The sequence below is a fragment of the Lycium barbarum genome, chromosome 6 (genome assembly GCF_019175385.1).
Source record: "Lycium barbarum isolate Lr01 chromosome 6, ASM1917538v2, whole genome shotgun sequence".
In the NCBI taxonomy this organism is placed as follows: Eukaryota; Viridiplantae; Streptophyta; class Magnoliopsida; order Solanales; family Solanaceae; genus Lycium; species Lycium barbarum.
The window spans coordinates 102,393,390-102,405,313 of NC_083342.1; the positions used below are offsets into that span (position 1 = coordinate 102,393,390).

The following is an 11,924-nucleotide window of genomic DNA, read 5'->3' on the forward strand; positions in this document are numbered from 1 at the left end:
CAAAAGAACCCCCCAAATCCCCATAAATAGGACGGAAGAATCACGGTTCTTGAACCCCAAAACCCCTCTATTTTGTAGTTTTTTTTTGTTGTTGTTTGGAGCGGCAAAAATCCCCTAAAAGGAGGAGGTTTTAGAACCCCCAAAAAATTGCCTTACTAAAACGAGTTCTTGAACCCCAAAAATCCCTGAAAATCCCTTGCAAACTGAGAGATCTTGAACCCGAAGATCACTGAAAAAGAATCTTGAAACCTCGAAATTTCCTAAAAATATATATATTAAGTTTTCAGTAGTCATAAGAAATTCTAAACGTCGAGTCAAGAACATTAAATCAATTTTCTATATTTTGCTTGCCTCTGTGTCGCTTTTAATCCGAGCATCGCAAACTCGGATTTAACGAGTGTTCGAGTGTAGATCCGAGAACCCCCGCACCTCAGATCGCTGCACTCAAAAAAGGTAAACTTCATGCCCCTTTTCATTTTCTGGTTCTTGTGTCTAGTGTGTTTTTTGTGTTTAATTAGCTGTTTAGTTCAACTGTCGTTAGGATGTGCTCAAATGCTTATATGACGTAGTTTGTTGTTTCATTTGGTTGTTTGTTGTTATTTTACTTTCGTTCTGTTTTAGTTTAGTTTAAGACATGTTTGGATGTTCTTGATTAATGTTTAATTTGCGTTATACTTATAGCATGCCTGTTAGGTTTAAATCTTGTTTATGCTTAATCTTGATAGTTTTCTTTTAACCTGTTTTGGCTTCATGCTTGGACAACCGAATGAATAATTTAAATGTGGGATTGATTGGACATTGTTGTTTGCTTATAAGCTCATTTTTTAATTTGGATTAGGCAGTTACTATTTGGCTAAGTGTATGTTAGTTAAACATTGGTCTGTTTTCTTTGCCACTCAACTTGATCTTTGATTAATCATATTTACACCTTTATAATTAGGCAAACATGTATGTATATGTGTGTGTGCGCTATTTGAGTATGTTGAAGCCCATGACAGTGTTGTTTTCCTTTGTTTAAAATGGTTCCTCTGAAAATTGAAGCATTTTGGTGCCCTGTTACTTTGCTCGATATATACCCTTGCCATCGGACAAGTTTCTGGCTGTGCGTGTTCATCTTTAGTTTGGTTTAACTTCCAATTGAATAGTTGGTTATGTGTTAGCTTATTTGACTTGAGAAACTGTGCCAATGTAAGGTTTAATTGATGACTAATATGTGGTATCATGTTAATGGATTAGCTTAAGTACAACAGGAAAGTATAAGCGTGAGGTCTGAGTGGTAACTATTTTGGATCTGCTAAATACTGATCTGTGTGTACAAAGCTTAAACTAAACTGAAGGGAGTGCATCTCTTATATGTTTTGCTGACTAGAGGGTGAATAACTTATCTCAAGCATGTAGATTTGGTGATCAAATGTAGACTTAATTGGTTCAAAACTCAGTTTGGTGGAAATGCTCATTATGCCGATGTACTCATGAGTTGATTAATTGGTTTTAATCCATTAGAATAGCCTAGTGTTTGCGAATAATTATCTTACCTGGTTCAAACATAGACATTGCATAGAATTTGTCCCATATTGAGTTAATAAATCCTAGTTCTTTAATGAGCATTCTATCTTATCATGTTTATTTGAAATCTGGTAAATCCTCGTTTATATGCTTGCCTTATCCTATATAAAAAAATGAATTCGCTGTTTGAATACTTGCTTGAAAATCTGAGGATGATATGAACCCCTTTTCTATGAATTAAATGTGGTTGAGTGTTTTTCTTTTCTGTTTATGACTTTATCTAGGTCCCTTTAGGTCGTTATTGTGCTCCAAATCGAGTATTTGAACTCTTGGAAGTGGACTGACATGAATATTAAAGAACCTGTTGAACCAAACCTGTTTTATCCTCTTTTCAATTCTAATTCTGTTTTATTGCGATATCTTGTTCGAGCTTGGCTTATGTTTCGCTTGTTAAGAGTCTGTTTGGTTGTTGTAGGGTTCTTTCTTTATGCATTCAAATATGCTTAGATACTTTAAACCAGTCTATGTTAAGGGATTCCATAGTTTGGTGTCCTTTTCCTGAAACTCGTTAAAGCATTTTCCAATTTGTTTCTATTTTGCTAAAGGGGAGAAACCCGGAGGCAGTTTCCACCCCATTTACATGTCAAATGAGATATTTTTTTTATCTGATGAACAATGCGTGTTGAAATTGCTGTTTATGAGTTTGAGAATGAAGTCTAGTAGGGAATTTCGCAAATGTTTAGTATAGTCAGTTTGAAGTATACGCTTAGTTGGTTTAAATCAAGTCAATATGAATATTCTATGATTACAAACTATTCAACCCATGTTTAGGAGGAAAATGATAGAACTGTTGGCATGGATTAACTATGACTAGTATTATTTTGTACTATGGCCGACATATGAAGAACTTGTTGGTGGGATCTGCTTTTAATTGCCAAAATCGGTCAAGTGCATGGTTAATTTTGCTAAGTTTTGGACAATACATCTTATGTGTTGCTTATGGTGATATTATAAGTTAAATACTGCTCTGCTTCGTTTTTGGTTAAAGTTTTGTTCTTGATTTATAAGATATGTAAAGAGTATGATCAATTATCTGGTCTAAGAAACATGTCTCACGCCCTATTTATGGCCTAGTCAAACCAGTGACAAGAGTCCGTGTAATGAATGACTGTTATCTTGTTCAAATTATCATAAATCTGATTTGATGTTAAATGCTGGATATGTGAACTGATTGTGCTGAATAAATGGCAAAACTGCTTATGCATTAAAGTATGTCTATTCCTTAAGTGTTTGATCAAGATCAGAATTTTTGAGATGGGGAACATGTAGTCCTTCATGGTCTAACCTTGGTTTCTGAAAACATGTAGAAGGATTATCCTTTTCCTTGTCTCTGAACTATTTTAAAAAAAAAAATGATGAAAATAAAGTGATTTGGGTCCGCATGGTTGGGACAATAGGTGCAAGTGTTGTGTGTTTGTTTGTTTGGAGTTTTTCTGAGAATTCCTTCAGGGCTATAGGTTTATGGAGTTAAGAATCTAATTTGGCTATTTCCTTGGAAGTAATAAGATTTGGTATAAGCATTTTCCTTTTGCATTTAGTGAACAAATTTTTTTTTTCTCTCCTAGTGGCAGAAGACCAACTACGTTTGCATAATTTCACCTTGAATATTGGTAGAAACTGTTAGCATGAGGCTTAAAAGGATAAAACATATATCTTGATTGGAAGCTTTCCAATATTAACCCTTTATGCATCCTTATGAATGTGTATATACGAAGTATACTCAAATATATATAATATACACAATCCACTGGTCTGTCTTGAACTTGCATTATATATTCTAGCTTTGTTTGTTAATCACATACTAATCCTTTTCCTTTCATTTCATGCATGACCATCGCGTACGAGTCCGAGCAACTCGTCTTCATCCGCCTTCAACGATAGGCTAAAGCCCAGCGAAACTCTCTTATCGAGTCAGCCCCCCATCAGTCCTGTCCGTAGCAAAGAAAAAATAGAAAACAAAATTCTTGGCCAAAGCCCAATGAACGGAACAGTCCGCAGCAGCAACATAAAATTTATTGGGCCAAATCCTAATAGCATGAATAGTGCGCAGCAGTTGGGCCTGGAAAATGGGCCAGATCCATTCAATTTTCTTCCCCTCTACTTTATTTTATTGTTGTATATTTTTTATTTGTTTTGTATGACTAACCTTATCTTATTTTATTTTCTTAACCTAGATGAATCCTAATGAATTAGTAGGTTTAGCTCTAGTATAATGGGTAGTAAATTTAAGAGAGATATTAACATTAGTTCCATAAGTTTCATTTCCTTTTATGTTAAAATTATTCATAGTATTTATTATTTGGAATAATTGATTTGCAAAATGGCATGACTATATATTTTAAGTAAAAGGGAATCATATTTTTATCCTAAACATTTCAAAACGTCACTAATATGCAAGTATAAACTCAAGTATATTTTATAAATAACTCTTCAAGTTTGAATCAATCACGCATATTTTTAGCTAAGCATAGTTAATAAGAATTAATAAAAACGAAAAAGAAAAACTCACTTCCTCTTGAATCCTATTCATAAGCCTAGATTTTTCTACATTGCTATATTCATATAATATAATTCAAAATTGTTAAATCTCTTCTCAAAAGCTATTATTTATGGGCAAATTATCATATTTCTTATAAGTCTCATCTTTGAATAGCATTTATTATATTTTCATTTAAAGTCTTAGCAATATTTATCAGTCCTATTTTAAAAAAAAATGGCATTTTAAGTTTTCTTTTATATTATATTTTCTGTAAAGCTTATTTCCACTAATACTATTTTCCATTTTTAAATTTAAACATTATATTTTACTCTCAATTAATTAACCTAAGTTGGCCGGATAACCGTAATTTAACGGATTCTAAAGGATGCCTAACCCCTTTCCTTTAGGATAATATAGAGCCCTTACCTAGAATCACACTGGTTAAACAGACTATTAACGGAGGTTTAGTTTTAACTTTGCCTTAGTTAACATCTAGGTGTCCTAATTCACCGTTAAATTAATTAGGTGGCGACTCCTTAAAATAAATAAACAAAAATAGGAATCTCCAATATGTTGCACTCCTAATTTTGACTCCGGGTTAAAATGGGGTGCGACACCTCATTTGGCTTGTATATGACATTTGTGGAAAAATGTGACAAAGCAATACACAACAAACAGTGAGGTGTTGAGTCCTATATTTTATTCACTAGCGAAAGCATACAGCCAGGATGAGTTCGATAAATTGATGGAGAAGATTGGGAATGTTGATATTAGGGTAAAACGATACCTAGAAGATGCTGGAAGAGATAAATGGTCTAGGCTTTATTCACCTGTTAATAGAGGATGGACAATGACTTCAAATATAGCCGAATGTATTAATGGAAAACTGGTTGCTGCAATAGAGTTACATATTTTTGATTTCCTTGAAGAAGTGAGGAAGATGTTTGGTAGATGGAATTGCACAAATAGAAAAAATGGTACCTACACATTCACAACACTGATGAGGCGGTATCAAGAGATGTTGTCGATCAACGAGTACAAATCAATACGAATAAGGGTATCTTTGTTTGCAACACAAAAATTTAATCTATATTTTTACTATATGTAATGTATATTTATATATATTCCCAATATGGTAAAACTGCTCAGGTAATGCTTGTTTATTGTTAAATGGTTCTCAAGTTGAAGCGTCAACTGAATATGTTTACACAGTGAATGATGGACCGAGGCGTTTCATAATAGATTTGAAGAAGAAAACTTGCAGCTGCAGGATGTTCCAACTGGACGAGATACCGTGTTCTCATGCATGGGCAGTATTGAAGAAAAAAAATTTGACTGCTGATGTATATTGTTCGGATTTATTCAAGCCGGAAACAGTTGTGAACACATATGATGTGCCAGTTGATCCTCTTCCCGATGAGACCGAGTGGAATGTTCCTAAAAGTATATTAGATGAAGTTGTTATGCCACCGATCTATAAGAGACCCCCTGGGAGGCCAAAAAAGAAGAGGGACAAGCCATTACAGGAGTTGATGATTGGTAAACGCAGAAATTCTTGCGGTAAATGTGGACGTCTTGGTCATAATAGGCGTTCGTGTGATAATCCGCCGCTCAATAAGAAGAATAAATAAGTCCATTTTGATTTTATTTGTTAAGACAATTCTACTTTAAATTTCAGTTAAAAATAAAAAATGAATTCATCTTGAATTCATATTATTCTAGTATGATTGTATTTCACATGGTTGAACATCCGATGTTTTTCAATGTAATGCTATATTGGTGGTTAAATGGTATTTGGAAAGTCTACTCTATGTTAACTGATTTGACCTTTTGTTTTGGATTTATGATTTAATAGTTGTATTTCGTATATATTTTGGCTATATTTTAGTTGCATTTTGTCTGATCTGGTAGATAATACTTATTCTGGTTTACTGTTAACTATATTTGATATATATTTTACATATATTTGAAGTGTATTTAGATGAAATTTTAAATTTTGTAACAAACTGTAATTTCAAAAATGGACTTAGGGAATATATCTGAGTTATATTTTCTGTATATATCGACTGTATTTAAATGGTTATATATACTACTTTGTTAAATGAATACATTTCACAGATAATGAAAAATGGAATTTATGCATTGAAAAAATAACATACTTGAAAGAAACAACAATATAAAAACCATAAGGTGGTGTTCAATATTAATCATCCTAAAAAAGATTACTCACATGAAACAATATATCCAAAATGAAAAACAGCAACAAAAGTCGCAACCAACTATGCTATTGTTCAACATGAAAATCAAAAACACAAATGAATTGGTGGCCTAATCAAGATCCTCTTTATCAACTGCATCGTAATCAACTGCCGGTCTAATTGGTCTTGGAGGCTGCTCGTTATCACTTGATGCATTGTTGTTTGACTTATCCCATGCATAGTCGCATAAAAGGGCACCGTATCTCATACGGAGTAACTTTGCATCGAATTCGGTTGGGATGACTGCACTTGAGCTCAAGTATTCAGCGAAGGCTGCCACATACACACCACAATCCCTGGAACAAAAATGATCAAAAAATTTACTTATCAAAACCCACGAAAAAAAAGATGTATTTATTGTGTTTTTTATTGGAAGAGATTCTTACATGCTAGAGGGAGCTTGTTGCGGGAGATTGTCTACATTCACAATGTCAAAGTTGTTGGTTTGTTCTCTATTTCTGTAAGAAGGATGTGTGACAAAATCTATATCCGCCTTCTTCTCATAGAAATCAGTCATTTGTAGATTATGTGTCACTAGAGTAGCCAACATTTTCACTCCGACTCTAACGACAGCATCATGCCCTGCAGCTCGGTATGAGTTGTATATGTAGATGGACCTGTTTGTAAAAAGAAAATATAAGAAAAAAACAAACATATAAAATTTGTAGAAAAATGAATGATCTTTTCATTGGATGAGAGCAGACCTGTCAGTGAATGATATCACAACCAAAATCCAGTGATTTTCCTCTTTTATGTTGACAGGAATTAATACGTTGTCAACAGTATACCATGGTACATTAGCCAACAGCCTGTGCCCGTTAATGTACTCACACAGTTCATCTTCCTTACTGGCGACACATGTGGATGAATCAGGGTTTTCCCAAGATTTGTAAATTTCAGCAACTAAAGTGTGAAAAATACAGCTGGCAGTGGTGAATCTATAGTTGCTGTTATTGTGATACTTCCCCTTCTTGCGTAGGTAGTATAAAATAACATCAATATGCTGTAAAAACATCAATTCAGTGACTATAATCAACACTATGTTCAAAAAAAATATTGTTGTATATATAGTAAATATAGTGAAATATACTCTTAAACATAGTAAAAATACAATTCTGTATACATGGACAGTACTGTGCTCAACTAGTAAATTAATGTCTGTATATTAAATATAGTGCAAGTATAATGATGACAATATTCTAAAAATACAAGTTGTGACAATAAGTACCTCAACCTAAAACAATAAAAACATGGTTCAAATGAATTTAAAGGCATCAGCAAAACAGATACACATATACACATATATAGTACTGCTTTAAAAGTTAAAAGTTTCAGTTAAATATAGAGAAAATATATGGTAAATATGCCTGAAATATATTTTTTACTATATATGTCAAATATAGTAAAAAAATATACTCTAGATACATCACATTGTAATTCTATTATAAAACATAAAAAAATTAGATAACAAGCAGAAAGATATCAAAACCTCATCAGTCCAAAGTTGTCCATCCATAGATAACAAGTAGAACCAGTTTTTGTCGGCTACGGCTGTAACGCCTAAATGCAACCGAAGTTCGGCATCCGCAGGATCGAGTCCTTCCTTGTTCTTTCTGTAATGATTTTCATTTGGCTTCCTGTATATCAACAATGGAAAGAACATACGTTAAGTTTATTGATAATTGAATTCTGGAAAACTAAAAAAACAAGTTGTGACAATAAGTACCTTTTGTCATGCGATTTCAACAGATCCTTCTCAAGCCACTTTTGATATTCTTGAAGAAACGAAGTATCTAACGGGGCATTTATAGGGTGGTCAACAAATGGGTGTTTTTTCTGATAAATGCAAGGACCGATATTTTTGGCAGAAGAACCCGCTGAGCTGAAATTGGGACAATAAGGGGACAGGTTATATTTGCTTGGTTTCCTTTCTCGGGCAGCACCTGGATGGACAATGATCTGTTTTTCAGAGTTTGAAAACTGTGCAGTCTCACCACTTGAGCTTTGGCCCGCATTTGGTTGTACGGGAACTTGTTGTCCAATTCCATCGCTTGAACTGTGGCCAACTATCGGTTGTACTCCAACTTGCTGTTCAGTTTCATTAGTTGAACTTTGTCCGGTTGTTGGTTGTACTCCAAGTTGGATTGGTATCTGAGAATCAGGAATCATCCACTGAGAGATGGTTACCGGGTTATTGTCCACATTCTGAGGAGTCCTTAAACTTGACAAATCGGTTTGATCATCGCGTGGTACTGGAGGAGGACCGAGAGGAATAACACATGCTAAAGGGCAGTTGATTAGCAAGTCCGCTACCATTTCCTCTGATGCGGTAAATTCAGCATTAGCATTCTCCATATCGCCGATTTGCTGAGATTCCTGAAATAAAAAACAAGAAAAAAACGACTGGTGTTTGTCAATTATTGCTTATCAAAACGACATTTCAGTACTTAAAAGCCACATTTCAGCACTTACATCAAAATTTAAATGGATTGGTGTTATGGGCACTCCATCTGTTTGTGCATCACTTTTAACTCCGGTTTCTTTATCCACATCAACAACAAAAACCGGATCATTAATTGGCAACCCAACTCCCTCAACTTAAAAACAATAAAAACATGGTTCAAATGAATTTAAAGGCATCAGCAAAACAGATACACATATACACATATATAATAGTGCTTTAAAAGTTAAAAGTTTCAGTTAAATATAGAGAAAATATATGGTAAATATGCCTGAAATATAGTAAACAGAAACCAGAATAAGTAACATTGAACATAATAATCAAAATACAATTAAAATACAGCCACAACATATATGAAAAACTAATATTAAAATATCAACCCAAAACAAATATAGCACTGCTAGTATATATAAACACAATCATAACAAAAATAGCACAAATAGATACATCAAAAAGAACACTACTAACAAATCACCATGTGAAAACTATATATGTAAATACACTATAGGTAATACAAAAACACAGCTAAAAATCCAATATTTTCACTTTGAATAATATACTGCAAATATAGAAAAGTGAAAGAAAAAATGAGTACCACTGGATGACTCCTCTGCGCGGAAGTGGCACCACCACCTTGATTCTCTTTGGTTGAAAGTTTTACTGCACCGCCACTTTGATTGCCTTGAGAAATCCCACCATCACTATGTAAGTCAGCTTTTAACATTGTGTCGCCGACCTTTAAAATTTTCCAAAAGAAAATATAAAGTCTTCTAATAAATATATCAAAATAACTTAAAAAGTAAATAATTTCCATTTTTAGTGTTGATTTTTACCTTATCTGGTGTTTGATTGCCCTTTATTGCATCTAACAACTTTTTGAAGTTGTTATCCATGTAGTCAAACACCTACAGTTTTGAAAGATAAAAAATAGAATTAGAATTGTTAATTACTTGACACAAGCAATATGAAGTAAAAAAAACATATTGAAAACAAAACGCCTACTTCTTTCTTGAAAATCTGAATCTCTTCCCTTATCAGTTTAAACTCATCTGTTCGGGGTGCTGTAGGTGCATCTGGTTTCCTTGTCCCTTTTATCCCAGATTCCTTCCGTGATGGTTGTTTCCTGGAAGGAGGAACATAAACTGGAAACTGCGTCCGTTTCTTGCCTCGCGGGGAATCAGAATTGGGACTCCTTTGTTGTTGTTTGCCACTGGACAGATGCGGTGGTGTGGTACTAAAATCATCGTAATCATCGTCTACCAAATCAGTACCATGTACACCATCAACTCCATGTTTGACGTCTGGTATGTCATGTGCAACAGGAGGCAATTTAAGAGTTTCCAACTCATGGGGTGTTGGCACAACTTCCTCAAATCTACAGGACTATGAACAACAAAATATAGAAACTACATTATCGTATATATCTACATTGGTAACATACTAAAAATATGAGGAAAATATAGTCAAAATATATTGATCACAAATGACTTATTTCATAAATATAGACAAAATATAATCAAAATATAGCATGTAAAACAAACATATTAAAACAGTTAAATGGTAAAAGACACAAAACTGTTAAAAGACTGTTTTACCGGATTTTTATCGTCTCTGAACATGCCATCCATCAATCTCTTGAATTCTGGTTTTCCTTCCGTAGTCCGCCAGTTCAAAATTCTAGGAATTAAATTCCCCGTCTTAACTGCAATGGTGGACGGGACTTTTGAGCAACATTCATACAACCATACTTGCATAGCAAGCGGCAAACCATGAATCCTATAATATTTCTTAAAACCAGCATATTTCTGCCCGATGCTTACAACCAACTCTCTAAACGAATCTTTACCCCAAGGATACTCATTATATCTCCCGTCCTCTACAACATCAAAATGGATCCTTGGTATGTTTGTTGAGTTCGGCTCACCACAATGTACCCACGTATTTATGAAATACAATATTGCCATCTTGACTGCGTCATCCCCTTTATCATCCCAGACAGTCTTGTTGAAACACTCAATAAGCTCGTGTCTTTTAACTGGCAATTGGTTCTCCTGATTTCTACCAAAATACTCAACCATAAGCCTATTCGGTTTTGAGTTATCATAAACAAAATCATTTTCATCAGATACACAATCTAGCCCAGTGATCAGTGCAAGTTCTCTAAGGCCAAAACGCAGAACTTTACCATTTATTTAAAATGTAAAGCACCTATATGTACTGCCCCTAAGTTCTTTGATCATAAAGCACCGAAAAATCTGTGCTTGTACATCCAATTGCTGCATTCTAAGATATTTACCAAAACATATCCATCTATGGATCTATTAGTTTGCCTCTAATATCTTGCATTACATTAACATTCGTGTATCTACACATAGATGGTGCCACAGCAGGGTGCTTGGTAACCAAAAATTTAGATACCTGAAACAAAATGCCAAAAAATACGTATGATTGACATATATCGACTGAATGTACTTAAAAATATACACAAAATAACTGTCAACAAAATAATAACTGAATGTACTTAAAAATCTTAAAAATCACTGTAATAACTGTCAACAAAATATACACAAAAATAACTGAATGTACTTAAAATCTTAAAAATCACAGTTATGGTGAAGAAAAATACACACAAAATAACTGAAGAAACATGTGTAAAAAAAACACAGAAATATACTTAAAATGCACATATAATATAGATCTGGTTAATTCACAAATCTGTAATAACTGAACTAAAAAAAAAAGAACTAAATATACTGAAAATACAACAAAAATATACCTCTTCATCATCATCCTCATCCACATTACGTTTGACTTTAGCAATTTTTTTGCCCTTAACATTAACAACATTGTCACCAGCCTTTCTCTTCTTTTGTTTCTCCATTTGAGAAACATTTTTCAATTTTTCTTGTTGTTTACTCTTCGAATCAACATATTCCTTAGAACGCCTAGGATCATTAATTCTTTTTGAACGATTCTCAGCATAAGAGCCTGCAATGGCAGTTTCATGTTGAGAAATTCCCAAAGAAAAATTAGGAATCGCACATTCGGGTTCTATACTTGTATTTCTCATCGGAGTAGCAGCTTTCTTAGTCATTCCAATTGAATCTAAGAAAAAACAACCAAGAACAAACACTGATAGTTAATTACTTAGACTTGCATT

General features: G+C 33.7%; 1 protein-coding gene across 1 annotated transcript; it reads right to left on the minus strand.

The window, feature by feature from the left end:
• Positions 1–8,369: 8,369 nt before the first annotated feature.
• On the minus strand, positions 8,370–11,046 carry LOC132644285 (uncharacterized). Its single transcript, XM_060360876.1, has 6 exons — positions 11,012–11,046; positions 10,360–10,924; positions 9,767–10,147; positions 9,360–9,500; positions 8,531–8,679; positions 8,370–8,454 (listed from the first exon to the last, which is right to left on the minus strand). Exons 1-6 carry the CDS (start codon positions 11,044–11,046, stop codon positions 8,370–8,372), a joined length of 1,356 nt encoding a protein of 451 aa, XP_060216859.1.
• Positions 11,047–11,924: the final 878 nt, after the last annotated feature.